The sequence below is a fragment of the Pseudophryne corroboree genome, chromosome 2 (assembly GCF_028390025.1).
Source record: "Pseudophryne corroboree isolate aPseCor3 chromosome 2, aPseCor3.hap2, whole genome shotgun sequence".
NCBI lineage: Eukaryota > Metazoa > Chordata > Amphibia > Anura > Myobatrachidae > Pseudophryne > Pseudophryne corroboree.
In genome coordinates, this window is record NC_086445.1 from 274,490,438 (window position 1) to 274,517,758 (window position 27,321).

Sequence of the window (27,321 nt, forward strand, 5' to 3'; positions counted from 1 at the left end):
CCCAGCTTGGTGCCTAACCCTGACCTCCCCTTGTAAGTGCCTAACCCGCCCCACCCTCCCCAATACCTAACCATCCTCTTCTCGATCATGCACCCTAACCCCTCTTGTAATGCCTAAACCTAACCTCACCCCCCCCCCCCCCACAGCAGGACACGAATGCCTCCCGCTTAACGAACATTCGGGATTTTGACGCCGGGATCCTGAGCACTGTCAGGGTTTTGATGCCGGTTGGGTTTCTGGCGTCGGTATTTCTACCACCGCCTTTATACTACTAAACCATCTTATTAGCCACTTTTGGTGGGTGATTTCCCCACAATTATCAGAGGTAAAACCATGCAGACTTACAGAACAACCTCCTTTTCTAATTGAAAAGTGAGGATCACAGGAGTGTACATGGTGAAAATAGCCCGCAAAGTGTAAGGTAATGTAACTGGCTGTAAAATCACAGTGTAATGCAGATAACTGAATGTCAGACACAATGTCAAACATATGAACAGCAAGAAAAGGCATGGCATTCTTTCAATAACCAGACACCGGATAGTTGTACTTGTCTAACACCTCTCCATAGTCACTGCTACAACAACCCATATAAAGGAGAATGCACATAATCCACTTTTCAGTAAGGTAGAAGTCAAAAACTTTATTTAAAAAGTTATTAAAAGTTTATCAGCCAATTTAAGCAATTTAAATATATGGCTTTAATGTACATTATTTGTTTCTAATCCCTATTACACTGTACATAAAGGAACAAGCAGATACATTTTTAAATCATGTTATTGTTTATTTTTATGTTCTTTATAAATGAAAAAAAAAATGAAATAGTGTTCCCCAATTTTAAATATATCCCATTATAACTACAATCTCTGTACATGGCATTAAAACATTTTATATACACATTAATTAGTTTAAGTTATGAAACAAAAACACATTATAAAAAGGAGGTAAATATACATATATTACAAGGCACTGGGTACAATTTTGCTATTGATGGTCCAGATAAGGACTGGTTTCTGACACACAATCTCAATGATTAAATTCCCCAAACCCATGACCTCAGAAAGCTGTACAGAATTTGATTCCTAGATTAAATTTCCCTGGGTGATTTCCTTGTCACCGAGGAGCTACAACAGAAGTTGATTTTGTATGAATAATATTAAGCACTGTAATATTCATAAGTATACATGTGGAATTTCACATTGAGGAAGCAAATGTACTCATAATAAGTTATCTACTGGGTTCGTGCAATGATGAATATCTTCCTACAGGAAACAAAACATTTCATGAATTTTCAGATACTGTTCCTATCTAGAAAAAAAATAATAATATATATTTGTTAAAAATTATTTGTGTAAAATAGTCATCCAATCTGTGCCCACAGTATTGTGTCTTTTCCTGGAGACCTGCAGGAGTAATGGCAACGATGACAGAACTGCTGATTAATGGTAGATGCTAGAACCAAGTTGGAGAAAGGGCTGCAGACCAGGAAGCTAGCCCTAATAATGAGCACCTCCCAGTTATCAGACTTCTGGGAATAAGGGGCATGGTATCGCGAGAGGTCACCACCTGTGTGGTGCAATTCACCCGTGGGGAAGGACTGTTACTATAGTATCTCTACCAAAGTGCCCAAACTTTTACCAAATAATAGGATGAACCCAAATTTAAATAAGTCGCTAATTGTGTTTCTATTAGAGGCTTCCAATTAAAATGCTAATTTTATGCAGCGTTTTACAAGTGTATGGGAAGAAAATAAATGCATAATATGTAACTTTCCAATTACGGCAATCTTACAGTATCTTACAGTATAAGTGATAACATTTAGGCAAAACGTAATTTAAGTTGATTTAATATGTTCATCTGCCAAGATATTCAAATGAAAGGTCATAAGCCATATTGTAATTTGTATGGTAATGTATATGTCATTTTGCTCATGACATTATTTGTTTTCTAGGTAAAAGGAAGTATAAAGAAGAACAATAAACTAATTAGGAGGTACTTCAATGATCTGAGAAGGGGATACCTGGGGATTTCAAATGTTATATATTAGCATTTTACTCTCGCTATAAATGTGTTATGCTCAGCTCCCCTATCTCCAGACTCATCTCTTGTATAACAGATCTGAGCCTCAACAGAACTAGAGAACAATCCTAATTTGGCAGCACCAGAAAGCCACAAGTCACTGACTCCATACAAGATGCTCAGATGGTTCGTTGCATTTTCTCGTGAGCATTGTACAGAAGATGTCAGATCTACTTGTAAGTACTCAAATGAACCATGGATGTGCTCCAAAAGTGATATCTGGCAAGTCCAAGCTCTGAGACAGAGGACACTGCACAGCGGGTAGCACACAAACACAGTAAAACAATGTAGAAATGTAGGCTTCAGTAGCTTTTCATATCGACACATGGCTGAATATAAAGGAGAGGTCTTCTTAGAATCATGTTGTATGTGAAAGTACCCCACCAATCACTGCCTGCAGTAAATACAAGGAACCCAATTCTGGAACCCCTACTATCCAGGGGAAGAAAGGGATTCCAATTTTTAAACAAAATGTGCAAAAATCTTCTTTAATATAATTGCGTCAATATAGGGGTTATTAGTTAATTCTGGCTAAATTTCGAAAGGTGCACGAGGCCATCAAGTCGTATGGTGTCCAGTAGACTTGGCAAATCAGTAGGGTTACTTTGAGTGGGTTTGACTGTACATTTATATTCAAGTGTGGCTTCCTGTAGGGGGCAATACACATGAGATTCTTCACTGTGATGCCAGCTATACCATTCCATCAGACTGACTTTCAGGTGCACGATTTCAGTGACAATATCCAAAAGGTCTCCAGAGAGAGTAAATTGCTTTGGTATAACGTGGGCTCATTCCTTTCTTTGCACATGTATGTGTTTCTGCAATGTCCTGCGGTGTGATGCAGATCATCAGTTCTGGATTTCTGCTTCATTTTCCCCAGTAACACCCAAACGAAAGGGACAAGTTTAGAAATCTTCAGCTATTTAGACATTGACAACAACAGATTCACCTAAGAGGAAGAGGAGGGGGACAAACTTGTCAGCACGTGACAGATTAAACGAACCACTTATTCTGTAAATGAATGTGCGCATCCTGGGCTTCTGTTATACAATGGAAAAGTTTTATTTTTAGTAAGCTAAAATGTATCCAGAAAACGTGTGTGTAGATTAGATATGTATGCTTCCTAGCATAATGTACATTTCATATGGGCTAATGCATTGCATGCATGAGTACACACATCTCTCTAAAACCCAGTCAACACTGATTAAGAAAATGCTGTTGTAGTAGTTTCTTCCGTGTGGCTGGAAAGCTGCTAAGTTACCACGGTAACATAGGAGACATGCCGGGTGGTCAGAAAGCAGAAAGGAAATGGGAAATTAAGTTATATGCAAGAAAACACTATTTACATGATCACTAATACTGCTGGTTAGCGAGTAAACAAATGCTTCCATCTGCCAACAGTTTTGACTGTGCAAAAAAACAGCAGTCACTGAGGAGTCCCCAGGTATTAGACAGACAGGGGCTCATGCATAGTTGAATACAAGTCACTTTTGTGTAGGGATCTTGCACGTTTGTGCACTACACATGCTCCAGAGCAGAGTGCACGCATTTATGAGCAATGCAGATTTGTATTCATCTCTACTAGCAGCAGATACATATGGGTGAATAGCTTCATTGTTTTCTGTGCTCGCAACGCAGGTGTGAATAATATCACCTTGTATTTAACACTGCATCATCCCCACAGACAGGCACGTGCACTTACCCAGCTGGTTACCAATTTGATCACCATTGCAAAGTTAACAACACAGGCATAGCATGCTAATACCAATATCAGATCGCAATTGCGGGTCCCATCCGGGAATTGGAAACTGGTCCTTCCCGGTGGGACCCGGCATTGGACCCTACACATCGCAATACCAATCCGGCAATATGCCAGGTCGGGTTGCCATAGGGGGTGGGGAAAGAGCCAGCATCGGGGGCGGCGCTGCAAAATGACATCTCCGCAACGCCTCTCCCTTTGCAGTGAACTGGGTACCGGGTCGCATCGATTGGTTGATGCGTCCCACAATGCGCCTGACCCAGTTAATTACCCGGGAATAACCCTTCTTATAACCAGAGTTGAATTACTGGGTCAGGCGACCAGGACTTCAACCATGACCCCTTTCACACTGTACAGCGAACCGTGTCGACCTGGGTTATTTGTGCGGCGTAAAAGGGGGCGGGGACGGAGACGGCTTCGGGGGGAGGGGTGTGTGTGCGGCGCTGCGCGATGACATAATCTCCGCGCCGCCTCTCTCTACGCAGTGAACGGGTACCGGGTAACCCGTTCACACTGCGTCTGACCAGGTAATTACCCGGGAATAACACTTCTTATAACCCGGGTGGAATTACCAGGTCAGGCGACCCGGGAATTCGTCCATAGCCCCTTTCACTCTGCACAGTGACCTGTGTCGACCTGGCAATATACCAGGTAGAAACCGGGTTATTTGTGCGGTGTGAAAGGGGTACATGTGGACAGTACAGTGAGCTGTGTGGTGCTGGCTATATACTTAGTATAGAAAACAGTGTTTTCCCTGTGACTGATAGAGAGCTCTCAATGCTTTGTACCTGCTCCATTGAAGGACAAGCAATGATCTGCAAATCCTCACTACTGAACTCTTCTTTCAGCAGCATGTGGATCTTTTGGAAGACTTGCTGAATGTTATTCTATAATAATGTGACAACAAAAAGGAAAGAAATTAAAAAAGGACATCTTACTAAAAAACATTTCCAGAAAGCACAATTGTTCACATTTTATTACTACTACTCCTTTCATCCAGTAGTATATAGTAGTAGTATAGTAGTAGTAGTAGGTAAGCAATGTTTTTCTTCTAAATATATTACTAAAGCTTCCATTATATATAACTTTATGCGAACATCTCTCTCTATGGGATCGAATAGACAGGAAAAAAAACAGACAACCAACCGACTTACAAACATTTGAGTTCCCCCGTATACATCTAATTATCCATCTATCCAAAGTTCACAAAGGTGCGGCACTCAGGTCAAATGAACAAACATCAGAAGGCTGAAGAGCTCTGATCAACGTTTCACTGTTACTGATACAGTGTGGATAACAATACACAAGTGGCATTTGTACTGGTGCCATCAGGTGAGCAGCCTCTACGTTTCCTAAGGCAGTTTCCAACCACCAAACGTTAAAATACAAGTAATAAAAAGAAAAATGGTAATCCCTTACAGAATGCACACAAAATATGGTGCATAAATAATACTTTTTGTTTACAACATTCTGCACCATATATCGCACTTCTATTTTTTGGGTAAAGCCTGTGGTGGTTTCAATCAACTCAAAAATTTGACTTTGCTCTATAAAGGATATTGGGTGTCATCACTACGTACATTTATAGAGCTTGTGGAGTAAGGAGTGGACTTTTCTAAATGGACTGTATCCTATGATCCAGTCTAAGGGACATTGGGGGTCATTCCGACCCGATCGCTCGCTGCAGTTTCTCGCAGCGATTGGGTCTGAACTGCACATGTGCCAGCGCCGCAGTGCGCTGGCGCATGCCAGCTGTCATTGCCTAGCGATCGCCTCTGAGGCAGAGGCGGTCGCTGGGCAGGAGGGGGCTGGACGGGGGGCGCGGTCCGGCCAACCGTTGGGGGGGCAGGCCGCAGCGGCTGCGTGACGTCACACGCAGCCACTGCGGGTCGGGAAGCAACGAGTAGCTCGCGGCCAGCACGCTAAAGCTGCGCTGGTCGGGAGCTACTCTTGAAGTGCAAAGGTATCACCTCTGTGCGATGCCTTTGCACTTCTGCGAGGGGGGCTGGCACTGACATGCGGGGCAGACTAGCCCTGTGCTGGGCGTCCCCCCGCATGTCAGTGTGAATGATCGTAGCTGTGCTAAATTTAGCACAGCTACAATCAACTCGGAATGACCCCCATTATTTTATGTACATTATGTAAGGGATTACCAGAAGCGCCTCAGAACGTTTTCTTTCTAGATCTTGTATTTTACTGATACAGTGTGGCAGGAGACCTGGTTTACATGGCCAAGATGGTGGATGTGGCACTAAGGAGGTTAATCCCTTGTGCTGAGTGCCATTTTCATATGAACGATCATATTACATGTACTGTCAATGTATATTTAATAATTCATTTTACCATGTTATATTTAATGTGCTGTGCCCATATGTGAAATGGTGAAAACGCATGTTTGAATATGTGGACTATGTATTTCTTTAGTATTTTAGTTTAGAAGCAGTTGCCATCTTCTGTGACGTAAGGAAGTGATGGTGATTGTCCTGCCCTAGCATGACTTAGGTGTTGATTGATCAAGACTTGTTTACGCTCAATGCCCTCCAGGGAGTATTCTTGTGTATCAATGTGTAAAATTTACAGAGGCACACAGGAGGAATAAAACCAATTTGTTTTGTTTTTCAAGACATTACTGTGTGGAACTTTCTAAGAAGCTGGTTATGCAAGAAGCAGTTCTATGCTTAATCAGATTGTGTGTTAGGAAAGCAAACTGGTTTGGGTGGTAGTTATATGAATGGAAGGAGGAAATACTGCAGGTTTGCCCATTTAAACTAAAATATGTATTTATTTGCATTTTATGAGATAGTGTGATTGATTAAGGGACCTAGGCGGATTTACCCCCTGTGGTAGTGTGTGTTAGGATGGGATAATAACAGGGCTTGTGAGTCCTGAAAGAGTGTAATCCTCTGACTGTCAGAGAAGAGCATACTTCTGATATCTGCGTGCTGTGATACCCCCAAGCACCATCTGCAAGGGGAAGTGTCTTTTTCAGGGCACTGAGCAATAAACACCTTGGGGTATATTTACTAAAGGTCGATTTTCAGTTTCAGGTCATTATGAGGTGATTTGGGGGTGCATTTGACTTCACATACAAATAGAACTTCAAATAGCCCATCAGTACTTCCCCATAGACATCAATAGGAAAAGCTCATTTACTAACAGTCTATTTAAAAACAGAAACTCAATAGAACCAAAAATTAACCCAAATTCTTCATTTCAATAGAACCATCAGAAACAGTTCTATTTGATTTAAATTCATGTGGAATTGTCTGAAATCTTTACTATGTTGGAAAAAACATGGGAAAGAAGCATGTGGGGACCTCTGGTTGCATAAGTCATGACATTGAAATGCACAGCAATGATTTAAAAAAAATCATGGATATGTACATTAGCACAGAAATGTAGATGCTTGTGGGTAATACAGTGGGTACATTTTTGGTGGGTACATTTTTGGGTAATACAGTGGGTACATATTTAGAACTTAAAATAGAACTCACATCACCCAGCGATTTTAAAATGGAATTCAAAATCTACTTTTAGTAAATGAGCTATTTGGAATACAAACACTGTAGTTGATTTTGTGGCGATGCTGGTTACATTCTGACTGGTTTTAAATTGACCAAAAATTTACTTTTAGTAAATATATCCCCTAGCATTTAAGACAACTGCATCTTTTTCCTGTGACCACCAGAATAGAGCAAAAATTTAGCCCATTGTCTCCAAGGTCAAGCCCTCTTCCAGCTACCCTGTAGAGCAGGCCTGGCCAACCTGTAGCTCTCCAGCTGTTGTAAAACTACAAGTCCCATCATGCTTTGCCACAGTTTTGCCATTAGGGAATGCTAAAACTATGGCAGGGCATGCTGGGATGTGTAGTTTCACAACATTTGGAGAGCCACAGGGTGGCCAGGCCTGCTGTAGAGACTGGTACATGGTGAGGGACAAGGGAGAATAAGCTGACACCAACAGGAAGTGTTGCAGCAGTGTGTCATGCATACCCAGAAGTAGGCGATTTCATGTGCAGATGGTTGGAGCCAGAGTGGAAGTAAGCGATTTCAAGTGTTGGTGTAGGAGCTTGGGGGTGGCAGCGTTACCCGCCCAGTGTGTAGAGTCAGTAACAGGTGGTTACTGACAGCAAGAGGGAATCCCTAATATCCCAAGTTCAGTAGGATCAAACATATCTGTGATCGTCTGGAGTAGCAAAGTCATGCATTCACACATTATCTTCTGGATCCTGAATACGGGTGTGGATCATTAGATCAACAGTGTCTAGGTCGACCACTATAGGTCGACAGTCACTAGGTCGACAGAGTCAGAAGGTCGACATGTTCTAGGTCGACAGGTCAAAAGGTCGACATGAGTTTTTAATGTTTTTTTGGTGTCGTCTTCTTCGTAGAGTGACCGGGAACCCCAATTAGTGCACCGTGTCCCCTCACATGGCGAGAGAAGGTGCCTCGCTCCGCTACCGCTTCGTTCGGCATAGATTACCGTTCCAATCGCAGTCCACGTGGATCGTGAAGTATGAACAAGTAAAAAAAAAAGATTAAAAAAAAAAAAAAAAACTCATGTCGACCTAGAACATGTCGACCTTCTGACCCTGTCGACTTAGTGACTATCGACCTATAGTGGTCGACCTAAACATTGTCGACCTAGACACTGTCGATCTTCAGACCGGATCCCCCTGAATACAGTGCATCAATAGCACAGAAAGGTTGATCAGTCTTCTGTTGTGTGTTTATTTGACCCAGGTGCCGCACCTTGGCAATAATTATAATTGCACAGTATCTGTATACACAGTCAGGTATGGTTTTGGTCAGACCACAGCTAAAATATTAAGGGAGCTGATCTACCAAAGTCCAGAAATTTCTCCCATCAGGCAAATCAGAGTTGTCTGCCCTGTCCAATCAGTTATATGAGAAAGCATTGAGAGATACAAGGCTTTAGTAAATCACCCCGACAGTCTACAGCTAATCTCAAAATAATTATAATTAACAGAAAGAGGAGAAACAAAACGAGTGAGGAGAAGAAAACAGACAGCAATGAGAAATGCTACTTTGCTTGTTCTAAGCATATACTCACCCGGACTGGCTTGAAGAGAATAAATTCTGTGTCTTTGTTAGCTAAATAGAGTGACATGCTCCTAAGTGTCACTGGCAGTTTTGTTTTTATGGTCTTGTAGGTGGAAGACACCAGATCATTAATCTTTACTAAGGAACAAAGACAGATTCAACAATGAGCAATAAAGGAAAAGTTTTAAGAATTATATATGAGAAATAAATTCTCCCTGTAAAAGACACGTTCCTCACAAAAGAGGGTCCAGGAAACTAACTCTTAGGCATAAAAGATTAATAATCTTGTCTGGGGAAGCATTCTGATCATAAAATCTCATGACTAAAAAGAACTTTCTCTGGGTGAATGCTAAGAAAAGAATCTGGAACAGTGTGAAAAAGATTGTAGAATGGATAAAAATGCTGGAAGCATGGCAGTCTTTGTTGGCTAATATGACGTTTCTATCAATTGCAAAAAAGGTTGCTGTTTAACTACTTTGCTAATTAACCCAATTAAGGAAAAGTTCCTAAGATTCTCTACCATGGTGTTCTTTGAACCTAGTGATGAGAGACCGCCTAACAGTGCAGGTTTTCCTGGTCTCCTGGCTGGTGCACAGGTATACTAATTACGGACTTGCATATTAATTTCTTTATTTAAGAGACACAATCATTTTAGATGCTGATACAGAAATGTCAGAAGTTGTGCCTCAAAATGCATGTGCAATTTGTGTTCATTAACAAAACCACAATTGTGACCATATTCAAAGCAGATTCTTACTGGCTTGCTGTGCTGTAGCCGAAGCTGCCCCTGTTGGCATTTACTTGTGACAGCAATACCCAATAAAAATCTGTCTGCCTCCTGTTGGATGAGGCCAGTGCTGTAAGGTACGATGCTGTGGGGGTGGCATGGTTACATTTAACCATTGCAGCCACACAGGGGATCCATGCTAAAGAGGGAGAACAGGGGGGCAGACCAAATTCAGAGCTCCAGGCAGTACAAGGTGGCCAGTCCTTGGCGTGCAGGGGGGGAACCACTGCTGCTAGTCTGCCTTTTGGATATATGCTTACAGAGATAGTAGAATATCAGCAAAACTGGTATGTCTATTATTTTGATTTTGTCTGGCTTGGGGACTCGTGAAGACTGTTGTACTTGTATTATATAAACAACATTTTACTGTGGGGGCAATAACATATAGAGCACTTAAGTGTAGTGGCATATTGGATGGGTCACTACAACATTGGGGGCATATTGGGCATTACAAGAGGGGGTATATTGGGAAGCATATTAACTGGAGCACTACTGTGGGGCATAGAAACATAGAATTTGACGGCAGATAAGAACCACTTGGCCCAACTAGTCTGCCCATTTTTTTTATCCTTTAGGCAATCTCAACCCTTTGTGAACCTTAATTCTTTGTAAGGATATTCATATGCCTATCCCAAGCATGTTTAAATTGCTCTACAGTCTTAGCCTCTACCACCTCTGATGGGAGGCTATTCCACTTATCCACTACCCTTTCTGTGAAGTAATTTTTCCTTAAATTTCCCCTGAACCTCCCCCCTTCCAGTCTCAGTGTATGTCCTCGAGTTCTAATACTTCTCTTCCTTTGAAGAATGTTTCCGTCCTGAACTTTGTTAAGACCCTTGATATATTTGAAAGTTTCTATCATGTCCCCCCTTTCCCTTCTCTCCTCCAAACTATACATGTTAAGATCTTTAAGCCTTTCCGGGTAAGTTTTGTGATGTAGACCATGCACCATTTTAGTTGCCCTTCTTTGTACACTCTCTAATGTATTTATATCCTTCTGGAGATATGGTCTCCAGAACTGGACACAGTATTCCAGATGGGGCCGTACCGATGACCTATACAGTGGCATTATCATTTCTTTTTTCCTACTACGGATTCCTCTCCCTATGCAACCAAGCATCTGACTTGCCTTTCTCATTGCTTTGTTGCATTGCTTTCCTGACTTCAAGTCACTTGAAATAGTGACTCCTAAATCCCTTTCCTCCTCAGTAGTTTCCATTATAGTACCCTTGATACTATATTTAGCCTTTGGGTTTTTGAGACCCAAGTGCATGATTTTGCATTTTTTAGCATTAAACTGTAGTTGCCACATTCTTGACCATTTCTCAAGCCTACCTAGGTCATCAATCATTTGTTTTACCCCTCCCGGGGTGTCTACTCTGTTGCATATCTTTGTATCATCTGCAAAAAGGCATACCTTCCCTTCAATACCATTTGCAATGTCACCAACAAAGATATTAAAGAGAACTGGACCAAGTACAGATCCCTGAGGTACTCCACTGGTAACATTTCCCTCCATAGATTGCACTCCATTAACTACAACTGTCTGTTTCCTATCCTGCAAGCAGTTTCTTATCCATTTAACTGTTTTATAATCCACCCCCACGCTTTCAAGTTTATTTAGCAGTCTGCGATGTGGGACAGTGTCAAATGCCTTACTAAAGTCAAGATATGCTACATCTACAGCTCCCCCTTGATCTGTTATTTTCGTCACAGAGTCAAAAAAGTCAATAAGATTTGTTTGGCATGATCTCCCACCAGTAAATCCATGCTGTTTTGGATCCTGTAAATTGTTTGATTTAAGATATTCCACAACTCTTTCTTTTAATAGTTTTTCCATTACTTTCCCCACTACTGATGTAAGGCTTACTGGTCTGTAGTTGCCTGCTTCTTCCCTGCTTCCACTCTTGTGCAGTGGAACTACATTTGCTCTTTTCCAGTCCTCTGGAATGGCACCTGTACTTAGAGACTGGTTAAATAATTCTGTTAAAGGTGTAACCAGCACATCTTTTAGCTCGTTGAGTATCCTTGGGTGTATCCCATCTGGCCCCATTGATTTATCCACTTTTAGTTTTGAAAGTTTTGCTAGGACCTTCTCCTCTGTAAATGTACTTTCATCTACCAGATTTTTATGAATGTCCTTGCAACTTAACTGTGGCCCCATACCTTCTTCTGTAGTAAATACTGAGCAAAAATAATTATTTAGGTGATCTGCTATTGCCTTATCTCCCTCCACCAAATGCCTTAAGTCTTATTATTCCTCCATTTGATTTTCTCCTTTCACTTATATACTTAATAAAAGTTTTGCCCCTTTTATCCACTGACTGGGCCATTTTCTCCTCAGCTTCTGCCTTTGCATGTCTTATCACTTTCTTAGCATCCTTCCGTCTGTCCAGATACACCTCTTTGTCGTTATTATTTTGAGTCTGTTTGTATTTTCTAAAAGCCATCTTTTTTGCCTTCACACTAGTTGATACTTCTTTTGTGAACCACACTGGTTTCCTTTTCCTGGTGCTTTTCCTAACACTTTTGATACAAAGGTCTGTTGCACTTACTATTGCACTTTTCAGTTTTTCCCACCTCTCCTGAACTTCTTCCAAGTTCCTCCAGTCTGCCAATGAATCACTTAAACATCTCCCCATTTTTGCAAAGTCAGCATTTCTAAAATCCAACACCTTTGTTTTTGTGTGACAGGAGTTGGATCCTATCTTTATACTAAACCATACTGCTTGATGATCACTGGATCCCAGGTGCTCACCCACATATGTGTCAGATATCCTATCACCATTTGTAAGAATTAGATCTAATATTGAGTCTTTGCGAGTGGGCTCCCTCACCAATTGCTTGAGAGATGCTCCCTGTAAGGAATGTAGAAATTTGCCACTTGTAGCTGAACTTGCAAAAGACCCCTCCCAATTTACATCAGGTAAATTAAAGTCTCCCATGATTATGACTTCTCCCTTTAAAGCCATTTTAGTGATGTCCAACAATAGGTTCCTGTCCAAATCCTGCCCCTGGCCTGGTGGTCTATAGATCACCCCAATGCAAATAATGTCCTTCTCTGCGGTTTCTATGGTGACCCATAGGGCCTCAGTTTTGTCTTCAATATTTTGTATTAAAGTAGCATTTATGCTTTTTTTCACATACATTGCTACCCCTCCTCCCATTCTTCCTATTCTATCCATATTAACTGGGACATTACTAGACGGGCATGTTAGTATTAATATTGTAAGGGTGGTATGCAAATTACCTGTGGACATAGACAGCAGGTAATTGCTTCGCCAGGGGCTATCTTATTAGCCTTGATAAGCCAGTACTTGCCGCAGGCTTATCTGAGATTTTGTTTCACCTGTCTCAGGCAGGCCGAAAAAAATTCCCAGATAAACGCTGGCTTTTCGGGGCTGCAGTATCGAAAGTGTGTGGAAGCTGTGTTTTCACAAGAAACAGTATTTTTTATGAGAGATCTAACTGGATACCCCGTAAAAAAAATAATGGTAAAACAACGGGAAAAATTGCTAAAAACTCTAGTTTTTCACTCCCGGTGTATCATCACACCTAATTGGATACCCCCCTTCGTTTTATTGAGCTCTAAAACGAATACCTCCCAACAGTCCTGATTTTGGTGGGACATTCCATACGCCCCACATGTCTGCATAGTTACTGCATAGAGGACATGATATGTTGCACTTGCATTAGCATACATCTGTATAGTAACTGTATGCAAGGAATGATATGCCACACATGTAGGACTAGTATCAGCACAAGTCTGTACAGCAGGAATGAGGTCACACCAGGGTTGCAGACTTTCTGCCTGCCACCTCTGGGAGAGGACAGGCAGCTCGGCGCAGCAGGAGGCGGGTGTGACATGACATAGGGGGCCGCTATACAGTGCTGCTATTACAGGCATTGTACAGCAGAAAGTGGGGCTACGATGACGCGTTTCAGCATGAATCGCGTCATCGGGTCTCCTAGGACCGCCCACTTGTTCTCTGTAAGTGGCAGCCGAGGGGGGTACAGGGGAGCTGCGGCGCTGTGGGAGACTTGCCCACCTTTCCGGGGGCAGGCAAGGACACCTGATTTTCAGGAGCCTCCCGGCCTTTCTGAGAGGGTAGGCAAGTATGTGTCACACATGTAAAACTAGCTCCAGCACACGTCTGTATAATGACTGTATAACAGGAATATGTCACACATAAAGCACTAGCATCAGCACGTTTGTATAGTGACTGTATACAAGGAATGATATGTCACACGTCTGTATAGTGACTGTATAGCAGGAACGATATATCACATGTAACACTAGCATCAGCACACTTCTGTATAGTGACTGTATAGCAGGAATGATATGTCACATGTAGCACTAGCATCAGCACAAGTCTGTATAGTGACTGTATACAAGAAATGATATGTCACACACCTGGCTGTGCCCATGGCTGCTGTGATAAGCTGTACTTTGGGCCACCCTGGTTAGCCATCGTTTTCAATGCAGTCACCTAAACAAGAGACTTAACATTAGAAATCAGTCCTGGGCACGGGGCACTGTGTCAGAGCTGTTAATATGACCAATGTCTAGAATTAAAGAAATGTAAACAGATGTAAGTAGTGTAAAAGTAACATCATTTAATGTTTTGTGAGATATTCGATGTATCATGATTAAAATAAGAATTTACTTACCGATAATTCTATTTCTCGTAGTCCGCAGTGGATGCTGGAAACTCCGTAAGGACCATGGGGAATAGCGGCTCCGCAGGAGACTGGGCACAAAAGTAAAGCTTTAGGACTACCTGGTGTGCACTGGCTCCTCCTTCTATGACCCTCCTCCAAGCCTCAGTTAGGATACTGTGCCCGGACGAGCGTACACAATAAGGAAGGATTTTGAATCCCGGGTAAGACTCATACCAGCCACACCAATCACACCGTACAACCTGTGATCTGAACCCAGTTAACAGCATGATAACAGAGGAGCCTCTGAAAAGATGGCTCACAACAATAATAACCCAATTTTTGTAACAATAACTATGTACAAGCATTGCAGACAATCCGCACTTGGGATGGGCGCCCAGCATCCACTACGGACTACGAGAAATAGAATTATCGGTAAGTAAATTCTTATTTTCTCTGACGTCCTAGTGGATGCTGGGAACTCCGTAAGGACCATGGGGATTATACCAAAGCTCCCAAACGGGCGGGAGAGTGCGGATGACTCTGCAGCACCGAATGAGAGAACTCCAGGTCCTCCTCAGCCAGGGTATCAAATTTGTAGAATTTAGCAAACATGTTTGCCTCTGACCAAGTAGCTGCTCGGCAAAGTTGTAACGCCGAGACCCCTCGGGCAGCCGCCCAAGATGAGCCCACCTTCCTTGTGGAATGGCCTTTTACAGATTTTGGCTGTGGCAGGCCTGCCACAGAATGTGCAAGCTGAATTGTACTACAATTCCAACGAGCAATAGTCTGCTTAGAAGCAGGAGCACCCAGCTTGTTGGGTGCATACAGGATAAACAGCGAGTCAGATTTCCTGACTCCAGCCGTCCTGGAAACATATATTTTCAAGGCCCTGACTACGTCCAACAACTTGGAGTCCTCCAAGTCACTAGTAGCCGCAGGTACCACAATAGGTTGGTTCAGATGAAACCCTGAAACCACCTTAGGGAGAAAATGAGGACGAGTCCTCAATTCCGCCCTGTCTGAATGGAAGATCAGATAAGGGCTTTTACAGGATAAAGCCCGCCAATTCTGACACGTGCCTGGCCGAGGCCAGGGCCAACAACATGACCACTTTCCATGTGAGATATTTTAACTCCACAGATTCAAGTGGTTCAAACCAATGTGACTTTAGGAACCCCAAAACTACATTGAGATCCCAAGGTGCCACTGGAGGCACAAAGGGAGGCTGTATATGCAGTACCCCTTTTACAGACGTCTGAACTTCAGGTAGTGAAGCTAGTTCTTTCTGGAAGAAAATTGACAGGGCCGAAATTTGAACCTTAATGGACCCCAATTTTAGGCCCATAGAAACTCCTGTTTACAGGAAATGCAGGAATCGACCTAGTTGAAATTCCTCCATCGGGGCCTTACTGGCCTCGCACCACGCAACATATTTTCGCCAAATGCGGTGATAATGCTTTGCGGTTACATCCTTCCTGGCTTGACCAGGGTAGGGATGACTTCATCCGGAATGCCTTTTTCCTTCAGGATCCGGCGTTCAACCGCCCTGCCGTCAAACGCAGCTGCGGTAAGTCTTGGAATAGACAGGGTCCTTGCTGGAGCAGGTCCCTTCTTAGAGGTAGAGGCCACGGGTCCTCCGTGAGCATCTCTTGAAGTTCCGGGTACCAAGTCCTTCTTGGCCAATCCGGAGCCACGAGTATAGTTCTTACTCCCCTCCGTCTTAGAATTCTCAGTACTTTTGGTATGAGAGGAAGAGGAGGGAACACATACACTGACTGGTACACCCACGGTGTTACCAGAGCGTCCACAGCTATTGCCTGAGGGTCCCTTGACCTGGCGCAATACCTGTCCAATTTTTTGTTTAGGCGGGACGCCATCATGTCCACCTTTGGTTTTTCCCAATGGTTTACAATCATGTGGAAGACTTCTGGGTGAAGTCCCCACTCTCCCGGGTGGAGGTCGTGCCTGCTGAGGAAGTCTGCTTCCCAGTTGTCCACTCCCGGAATTAACACTGCTGACAGTGCTATCACATGATTTTCCGCCCAGCGAAACATCCTTGCAGCTTCTGCCATTGCCCTCCTGCTTCTTGTGCCGCCCTGTCTGTTTACGTGGGCGACTGCCGTGATGTTGTCCGACTGGATCAGCACCGGCTGACCTTGAAGCAGAGGTCTTGCTTGGCTTAGGGCATTGTAAATGGCCCTTAGCTCCAAAATATTTATGTGAAGTGATGTCTCCAGGCTTGACCACAAGCCCTGGAAATTTCTTCCCTGTGTGACTGCTCCCCAGCCTCGCAGGCTGGCATCCGTGGTCACCAGGACCCAGTCCTGAATGCCGAATCTGCGGCCCTCTAGAAGATGAGCACTCTGCAACCACCACAGGAGAGACACCCTTGTCTTTGGTGACAGGGTTATCCGCTGATGCATCTGAAGATGCGATCCGGACCATTTGTCCAGCAGGTCCCACTGGAAAGTTCTTGCGTGGAATCTGCCGAATGGAATTGCTTCGTAGGAAGCCACCATTTTTCCCAGGACCCTTGTGCACTGATGCACTGACACTTGGCCTGGTTTTAGGAGGTTTCTGACTAGTTCGGATAACTCCCTGGCTTTCTCCTCCGGGAGAAAACACCTTTTTCTGGACTGTGTCCAGGATCATCCCTAGGAATAGAAGGCGTGTCGTCGGGATCAGCTGCGATTTTGGAATATTGAGAATCCAACCGTGCTGCCGCAGCACTATCTGAGATAGTGCTACCCCGACTTCCAACTGTTCCCTGGATCTTGCCCTTATCAGGAGATCGTCCAAGTAAGGGATAACTAAAACTCTCTTCTTTCGAAGGAGTATCATCATTTCGGCCATTACCTTGGTAAAGACCCGGGGTGCCGTGGACAATCCAAACGGCAGCGTCTGAAACTGATAGTGACAGTTCTGTACCACAAACCTGAGGTACCCTTGGAGAAGGGTAAATTGGGACATGTAGGCAAACATCTTTGATGTCCAGAGAGACCATATAGTCCCCTTCTTCCAGGTTTGCAATCACTGCTCTGAGTGACTCAATCTTGAATTTGAACCTTTGTATGTAAGTGTTCAAGGATTTTAGATTTAAAATTGGTCTCACCGAGCCGTCCGGCTTCGGTACCACAAATAGTGTGGAATAGTACCCCATTCCCTGTTGCAGGAGGGGTACCTTGATTATCACCTGCTGGGAATACAGCCTGTGAATGGCTTGCAATACTGTCTCCCTGTCTGAGGGAGACGTCGGTAAAGCAGACTTTATGAAACGGCGAGGGGGAGACGTCTCGAATTTCTTGAGACGGGCCCCCACCGTGCCTGAGACCGCTTGTAAAGCCCCAGCGTCATGCTGAGGACTTTGCGGAGGCGGGAGAGGGCTTTTGTTCCTGGGAATTGGCTGTTTGCTGCAGCCTTTTTCCTCTCCCTCTGCCACGGGGCAGAAATGAGGCGCCTTTTGCCCGCTTGCCCTTATGGGGCCGAAAGGACTGCGCCTGATAATACGGCGTCTTCTTAGGTTGAGAAGCTACCTGGGGTAAAAATGTGGATTTTTCAGCTGTTGCCGTGGCCACCAGGTCTGTTAGACCTACCCCAAATAACTCCTCCCTTTTATAAGGCGATACTTCCATATGCCTTTTGGAATCAGCATCACCTGACCACTGTCTTGTCCATAACCCTCTTCTGGCAGAAATGGACAGCGCACTTACTCTTGATGCCAGTCGGCAAATATCCCTCTGTGCATCACGCATATACAGAAATGCATCTTTTAAATGCTCTATAGTTAGTAATATACTGTCCCTATCTAGGGTATCAATAATGTCAGTCAGGGAATCCGACCAAGCCACCCCAGCACTGCACATCCAGGCTGAGGCGATTGCTGGTCGCAGTATCACACCCGTGTGAGTGTATATACATTTTAGGATATTTTACTGCTTTCTGTCAGCAGGTTCCTTAAGGGCGGCCGTATCCGGGGACGGTAGTGCCACCTGTTTAGACAAGCGTGTGAGCGCTTTATTCACCCTAAGGGGTGTTTCCCAACGTGCCCTATCCTCTGGCGGGAAGGGGTATGATGCTAATAACTTTTTAGGAATTAACAGTTTTTATCGGGGGAAACCCACGCATCATCACACACTTCATTTAATTCCTCAGATGCAGGAAAAACTACCGGCAGTTTTTTCTCACCCAACATAATACCCTTTTTAGTGGTACTGGTATTATCAGAAATGTGTAAAAACATTTTCCATAGCCTCAATCATGTAACGTGTGGCCCTTCTGGAAGTCACATTCGTCTCTTAATCGTCGACACTGGAGTCAGTATCCGTGTCGGCATCTGCCATCTGCGGTAACGGGCGTTTTAGAGCCCCAGATGGCTTTTGAGACACCTGGACAGGCACAGGCTGAGTCGCCGGCTGTCTCATGTCATCAATCTTTTGTAAAGAGCTGACACTGTCACATAATTCCTTCCATAAGCTCATCCACTCAGGTGTCGACTCCCTAGGGGGTGACATCTCTGTTACAGGCAATTGCTCCGCCTCCACCTCATTTTCCTCCTCATACATGTCGACACAACGTACCGACACACAGCACACACACAGGGAATGCTCTGATAGAGGACAGGACCCCACTAGCCCTTTGGGGAGACAGAGGGAGAGTATGCCAGCACACACCAGAGCGCTATATATATATATACAGGAATAACCTTATATAAGTGTTTTTCCCCTTATAGCTGCTGTATTGTTATACTGCGCCTAATTAGTGCCCCCCCTCTCTTTTTTAACCCCTTTCTGTAGTGTAGTAACTGCAGGGGAGAGCCAGGGAGCTTCCCTCCAACGGAGCTGTGAGAGAAAATGGCGCCAGTGTGCTGAGGAGATAGGCTCCGCCCCCTTCTCGGCGGCCTTTTCTCCCGTTTTTCTGTGGAATCTGGCAGGGGTTAAAATTCATCCATATAGCCCTGGGGGCTATATGTGATGTATTTTCGCCAGCCAAGGTGTTTTTATTGCTGCTCAGGGCGCCCCCCCCTAGCGCCCTGCACCCTCAGTGACCGAAGTGTGAAGTGTGCTGAGGAGCAATGGCGCACAGCTGCAGTGCTGTGCGCTACCTTGGTGAAGACAGGATGTCTTCTGCCGCCGATTTTTCCGGACCTCTTCTTGCTTCTGGCTCTGTAAGGGGGCCGGCGGCGCGGCTCTGGGACCGAGCTCCGAGGCTGGGCCTGTGTTCGGTCCCTCTGGAGCTAATGGTGTCCAGTAGCCTAAGAAGCCCAATCCACTCTGCACGCAGGTGAGTTCGCTTCTTCTCCCCTTAGTCCCTCGATGCAGTGAGCCTGTTGCCAGCAGGTCTCACTGAAAATAAAAAACCTAAAACTAAACTTTCACTAAGAAGCTCAGGAGAGCCCCTAGTGTGCACCCTTCTCGGCCGGGCACAAAAATCTAACTGAGGCTTGGAGGAGGGTCATAGGGGGAGGAGCCAGTGCACACCAGGTAGTCCTAAAGCTTTACTTTTGTGCCCAGTCTCCTGCGGAGCCGCTATTCCCCATGGTCCTTACGGAGTTCCCAGCATCCACTAGGACGTCAGAGAAATAAATTTGAATTTCTGAAAGATTAAATACATAAAGGACGTGTGCACAAAGCTTTAACATACTGGCTAAAGGGTTCTAAACATACTGGGGCAGCTCACTGCCCCCTGGTGGAAACTGGACATGATTGCAACCATGTCAACGTTACGCTCAATATAACAAACAACACTGGAAGACTGCAATCAGTAGTATCACACATCAATAATCTACTATCCTGACAATTTTAATTTTATGTTAATCTTCTAAATGGATATATAAATGGACATTTAGGAAATCTTCAAAAATGTACACATTAAAAGAAACAGCAGGAGTATACAAACCAGATCTGTGAAATCTATAATGTGCCCTATTTACATAGAACAGAATAGCTTTGGGAACATAATCCTGTAAAAGTCTAGATTTAAGAGGATATCATGGTTTCTGGCTGCAGTAGGAAAGCTAGTCACACCTGACGGAGAGAAAGTAATTCTATATATAGCTGCACAGGGAAGTTTTAATCGCAAAAGTTAGTGAGTCCTTTCACAAGAGATATTAAGTGTATTGGTAGCCTGGAAACCAGTCCATTAAACTCTGCAGGAGTTATTCCTGCTGTCTAATGAAAGTGGCAAGGCAAGAGCTGATGTTCTGTGTACATAAGGGAAGCACTGAGCACATACAGAACATTCAGTATATCTACCATTTGTTCCCTTCTTTAGTTCTGCAAAATACCTTTCAATTTGTCCAAACCAAAAATATTTAATTTACAATATGAAGACGAACTATCTCAGCGCAATGGAAAACAAGTTTATATCGACTCAAAGCACCAGATTTTGGTAAAAGCCACCTATGACCAGGTTAACAATGGAGTGGATGGGACCACAGCTGCAGGACTCCACATAAAAATAGGTCCATCATCATTACAGCATAAGGGTGAGCAGCAGGCCACATGATGCATTTTTCCTACTTTTATGTATATAGGTGGACATTATTATTTATGTATATAGTTGGACATTATTATTTATGTATATAGGTGGACATTAGTGCTAACTAGTGCTATTATTATTATTTATGTATATAGGTGGACATTATTATTTATGTATATAGGTGAACATTAGTGCTAACTAGTGCTATTATTATTATTATTATTAATGTATATAGGTGGACATTAGTACTAACTGTGTAGGAGGTGAACACACCTACATGGCACTGACCACGCCCACATGATACTGACCACACCCACACAGCACTGGTTTCGCCTCCTACACTTCTCTAAATAGGACCTTGATCATTTTCATCCTAAAAACCCACGTGGCCCTTAATCTGGCTCTGAAGCCAAGCATAAATTTACCTTTGCCATGAAATCCTCTAATGGGTCAACAAAAATCTTGCTCTGCTGCTGAATGAACTGCTCACAAGATGTCTTGAGGTGACGATCAACATCCTTTTTAGAGTCAAGATAATGTTCTTTTATTTCAGGCCTTCCCTGTAAGAAGAGAAAATCACAAACTCGGTTCAGTTCTAGCCACAGTAAAGAGCCATGATATATTGCACTCTACACTTGAAGTGAGTTACTACAAGTTACCTCAAGAAGGAATTCCAGAATGGCATTGTTGCTGTTTAGTCTGAAAAATCGAGGAACGGTCTTTGGATGGAGAATTTTAAATGCAGCATCTAGAAATCACAGAATGAGTACAGCACGATGACAAAAACATTTCCATAATAACTTAGGAACTTTGGCCCGAAATGTAACTAAATGCCTGTTACGCGGACCGGTCATATGTCCGTAGGACAGTGGAGACTACCATTATCTATGTTGAACATACAGCCATGAGCATGCAGCCAGTTAGTTTACTATGAACTACGCACATCACTGAAGCACACTGTGCTTCAGTGTGGCTGTATTTTAATATTGGCCCAGCATGGCTGTATTTTAATATTGGCCCAGTATATAAATGGATAGGTTCACTGTGTGTACAGTAGATGTCTGCTTTATTATTAAAATGCCATTCAAATAGCACTTTAAATAGCCATAGCCTAAAATGCTGTGTCCAAATTCTTGTACGTCTGTGCCCCCCCCCCGCCCTCCCCAGTACATTGATATAACCAGAAATGGTCAATGTGACGTGATACTTATTAAATCATCTTCATGGGTCCTTCTACATGTGGCTGCATTGCACAGGAGAAATATTGCCTACATTACCTTTCCAGTGGCTTCCCAATTCACATCTGATCCAGCCTATGCACATCTGACCAAGCCCATGCACATCAGAGCCCAGAACGTAAGTGGAGTGGAAGCTGCAAGTCATATCTTGCGCTAATGATCCAACTGCCCCTTCATGTCTTGCTATGCTGGTGTACTGAGCTACAAAAGAACTACTAGAATACACAATTCCACCCAGGGTAATCCTACGCAGTGCGCCCAAGATGGCTGCCGCACCTGGTACCCTGTGAGGGTGGAATACACAACCCATGGAAGTTATTACCCAAAATGCCTTCACCAATCCTGCATTATGATTACTCTATGCATTCTAGGTTTTCCTTTTTATGTCTGTGTGTATTGCTGTATTAATCTTCTGTATTATGTGCATTGTTTTGATGTCTGTAAAGCGCCTTGAGTCCTGTTTGGAGAAAGAGCGCTATATAAATAAAATTATTATTATTACCCAAAATGCCTACACCAATCATCCATTATGCTTTCTGTGTGCTCATGGCTTTTTTTTTTTTTTTATGTCTGTGTGGTTTATCTTTTGATGTATTGCTTAAATCTTCTGTGTTACATGCATTGTTTGAGTTCAAGATGGTGCCGCTGCCTCGGTGCTGCTCTGCCAAGCAGCCCTCGTTTTTTAGTTTTACATGTATAATATGTCTAATATGTTGAGTCTATCGTACAGTTGCAATGTGCAGTATCAACTCATACGTGTAATGTTTGTAATGTATGCTACGTTTTTCCCCCTTCTTATGCTATGTATTACCCCTATATGTTGCTGCTTGGCAATGCATTGTACCACAAAAAATTCCTAGTGTACGCGAGTACACCTGGCCAATAAAGCTGATTCTGATCTCCCAGATATAAAGTGCAGGACAAATCTCAGACTTTTCATTACAATGTTTTATTTTGCACAGTATTACTGATCTCCAGCAGCCATAGTGTTACTCACCCATTTACATCCGCTTTTCTATTACATATTGGTTGACAAAGAAATCTGCCCATTTGGCAAAGATTGAGCCACTTCTTCTGTCAACCAAGTAAAAACACCAGAAAGGATATATTTACCCCATGACCCCAGCAACAGAAACGTACTAAGGGTTTCACTGATGTTCAAGTGCAAAAAAAAAGTTATCGTTCTGGTTAATTGTGTGATGTGAGATAATTAATATATAGGCAGCTGTAAAGGATGGACGCTCAGTGGGAACATGCAGCAAGCAGTTAATCCAACTCCCTATTCTGTAACTGAGATTACAGAACTGTGTGTACACAGTCCTCTAAACAAATCCTCATTCTACAATTAAAGGATATTCTAAAACAAACGTGCACACAAGATAAAAGTGTGTTCAGGAAGCAGAAATATACTATGCACGTATTGCTTTAACAAAAATGGGATTTTGGTACCTACCGGTAAATCCTTTTCTCTTAGTCCGTAGAGGATGATGGGGACTCCAAAAGGACCATGGGGTATAGACGGATCCGCAGGAGCCTGGGCACACTATAAAGACAAACTGGGTGTGAACTGGCTCCTCCCTCTATGCCCCTCCTCCAGACCTCAGTTAGAAAACTGTGCCCAGGAGAGATGGACATTTCAAGGAAAGAATTTATTGTTATAAACACAGTGAGTGTCCTACCAGCTCACACCTCAAACACACCGTAGAACGTGGCATTCAGTAGAATACCAGCCGACGGCATGAACAAAGCACAGCCAGATGCTGAGAGAATATGTAACACAATCCGTGTGTCCACATAAGCAAAAAAAAGACCCCGCATGCCATGGCATGAAAAAAACGGTAGCAACCGCCTGACAGAGAAGACACACCACCAGGGTGTAACCAAAAACACTAACTGCAGACACCGTACGCACTGGGACGGGCGCCCAGCATCCTCTACGGACTAAGAGAAAAGGATTTACCGGTAGGTACCAAAATCCTATTTTCTCATACGTCCTAGAGGATGCTGGGGACTCCAAAAGGACCATGGGGTTTATACCAAAGCTCCAAAACGGGCGGGAGAGTGCGGACGACTCTGCAGCACCGAATGAGCAAACAAAAAGGTCCCCAACAATCATGGTATCAAACTCGTAGAGCATAGCAAAAGCGTTTTATCCCGACCAATAATCCGCTCGGCAAAGTTGAACCGCCTAGACTCCTCGGGCATCCGCCCAAGAAGAGCCCATCTTTCCAGTAGAATGGGCTTCCACCGACTTCGGTCACGGCAATCCAAGCATCGAACAACATGCCAAATCGTATCACAGATTCAGCGTGTAACAAACAGCATACTGCAGTCGCCCCAAGCATGTTGGGAGCATACCGGAGAAACAGAGCCTCTATTTCTCCCAACTGAGCCAAATTGGCAACCTAAATATTCAAATCCCCGGTAACACCGAAAGACTTTGAATCAGCTAATGCCGAAGGAACCACCGGCATCAAAAATAGACTGTTTTCTGCGAAACCCAGAAACCACTCTTTGGTAGAACTACAATCCGAGTTCACAAGTCCTCTCTGTCTACCTGGAAGATCAAACAAGGCTCTTGTGAGACAAACCCACCACGTCCGACACCCACCTTACGGACGCCAAAGCCAATAGCATGACCACTTTCCAAGAGAGAAATTTCTTTTCTTTTTTTTTTTAGAAAATAATAAGGCCATACTGCCCCGAAATGGAGCCCAACTGTAGGCCTGCATCCACAATGGCTTGTAAGTATGGATAAGAACGACCTAGCAGAAAGTCTTCCGTAGAAACCATCCTGGATTCACACCAAGACACAGAAATACGCCAACCACGGCGGAAAGGCTTTGCCGTTACTTCTGTCCTAGCCTGAAACATTGAGGAAACGGCTTCACTGAGAACATACTTCTGGCTTAGAATATGGCATTTAACCGCCACGCCGTCAGACGCAGTAAGTGTTGATACACGCCCTGATCTAGTTGTAACAGTTCCTCACGTAAAGGAAGAGGGCAGGAAACTCCCATGAGCAAATCATGAAAAAACTGGATAGCAAAACCTCCTTGGCTAAATCAGATCCGAGAGGATCGCCTGAACCTATGCTCTTCTTACGTTCATCACCTTCCGAAAAAATGAAATAGGAGAGGCCACATAGACCGACTAAAAACACCCACGGTGTCACGAGGGTGTCCCTTGCCTGAGCCTTCTCGTTGAAGCGAGACACCAACATGACCAATTGCGACCCTCCACAAAAGTTATCACGTCTGTGAAAACTTCTCGACGATGACTGAATTTTTCCCCGGATGGAGATCGCGTCAGCAGAGGAAATCTATTTCTCCTTCGCCAACCACCGGAACGAATACTACCAGACTTTTTGCCCCCCCCCGGCAAAACTGTGCATCTTCTGCCATTGCCGCTTTTCTCCTTGTTCCGTCATAGCGGCTTACTCACGCCATTGCTGATAAGTGGTCTGGCAGAACTAACATGGGCCGAACACGAAGAATACGTTCGTCGAAAATATCTTTTAATTCAAGAAAGCTTATTGCAGACAAGCTTTCCAACTTAACCTTAACCTCTGGAAATACGTCCCTTGCAAGGCCTGCTCCCCAGCCTCGGAGATCGTTATGCACGGATACCAGGATCTAACCTTGGATCCCGAACCTTCATCCCTCTAAAAGGAGAGAACCGAGCAGACACCACAGGAGTGATGTCCTGGCCTTTAGGATTATATTCCGATGCATGTGCAGGTGAAACGCGGACCACAATTTCAACTGGCCCCTTGAAAGCCACTCTAGCAGTAGACGTACTCACAAAAACAGGCCTCGTAGGCCGCACCCATCTGTTTTAGTAACAGAACATATTGATGAAGTGTCCCAGCAAAGCTGATCCAACTATGTATCCTCCGACCTCTTTCCACAGGAAAAAACCCCGAACATTAACCGGGCAGTATCTACTCTGAAACCCACCTCCGACAACTGTGTCGGTGGGAACAACAGCCAATCCCTGTGTCGAAGAACAGTCAGAGAGAAACAACGATTTGCACCTTTATACAGGGACAACCGGACAATGTCCTGAACCTGACGCACCTCTGTATGACGTAGCGTACTACTTCCCCAACCAAAGGAGAACGGCAAGATCCATTAGAAAAAACAGTAAGGGGAACAACCGTAACTCAGAATGCTCCCCCTTTTGATTCTATAAATAACTCACTGGACTAACTGAAATTTTTAGACTAGCGCTCACCGGAGTGGGAACTAGCCAGATAGACTCAGCGACAAGTGGTGGATGTGTTGGAAACAGAAAACGACATCCACTTCTGCGAACCTACCAAGGCTGCAGAACTCTTACCTTCCAACCTTCCACTGTCTGCACAGAAAGGAAAAAAGCACGGTATCGAACCGGTTAAAACGACTGCATCACACAAAAGAATGCGTCACCAACCGTTGTGAAGGAGGCTAACTCACGAAGGTAGACTTACCAGGTGTATCCGCCGAGAGTGACTGAACAGAGGGCTCACCAAACAGCTGTATACCTCCCCCGAGTATCTCTCGGAGACAACCTCAGCATTTTCCCGGCTACACCTCCTGCTGTCACGCGGCAGCCTGCTGCAATGTTATAAGTAGAAACAACATAAGCAAGTTTACCCACTCTGGGTAGGGTAATTCTATCGGATGCCTACCCGAATACAACCCTCCCTCATGTGCATGCAATGCAAATAAGGCCAAAGTATAGAAATAAAATATCACTTAGCTTTCTGTGTATGATCCTTTGCGACCGGCTCTGCGTCGACCAGGAGTTGACTGTCGTAATGTTCTCTCCGCGTCGGGAAGAGAATAATATTCGGACTCCTTGAGAGGATCGAAAACCAACTCGTCACGGCCAATCTAGAGCTTAATCAACAGAGCGATCAGCACATGAGAAGAATACCATTATTTCAGCATTCATGGATATACATAATGTAATACACAATAAAACACACATATCCTAACCATGCATATATAAATATATATCTACATATATATATACATATAGATATAACCTATACGCAAGTGGATTGTTCAGACCGGTCAGGTCCCAGCAATGTGTTGTGAATGTGTATGACCATGTACTGACGTGCCCCCGATGTGGATCTACAAGGAACGTTATGGTCAACAGAAACTGAGTAAATGTCGACAGCAAGGAGTAGTAAGCGGTCAAAAAATAATAATAATCTTAGAACCCCGAGGGGTCTGAGGGAAGTATACATATACAATTTCAATAACACTC

At 43.9% G+C, this 27,321-nt stretch overlaps 1 protein-coding gene across 3 annotated transcripts in view; it reads right to left on the bottom strand.

Moving 5' to 3' along the window:
- Positions 1-760: 760 nt before the first annotated feature.
- COG3 (component of oligomeric golgi complex 3) overlaps positions 761-27,321 on the bottom strand; it is a 251,481-nt gene continuing 224,920 nt past the window's right edge. For all 3 annotated transcript variants that reach the window (XM_063952822.1, XM_063952821.1, XM_063952823.1), the window contains 6 exons: positions 21,484-21,572; positions 21,250-21,384; positions 14,100-14,175; positions 8,909-9,036; positions 4,624-4,722; positions 761-3,025 (listed from right to left, as the gene is read on the bottom strand). In XM_063952822.1, coding sequence (XP_063808892.1) covers positions 2,996-3,025; positions 4,624-4,722; positions 8,909-9,036; positions 14,100-14,175; positions 21,250-21,384; positions 21,484-21,572 — 557 coding nt within the window. In that variant the 3' untranslated portion in view covers positions 761-2,995. The remainder of the gene's footprint in view (positions 3,026-4,623; positions 4,723-8,908; positions 9,037-14,099; positions 14,176-21,249; positions 21,385-21,483; positions 21,573-27,321) is intronic.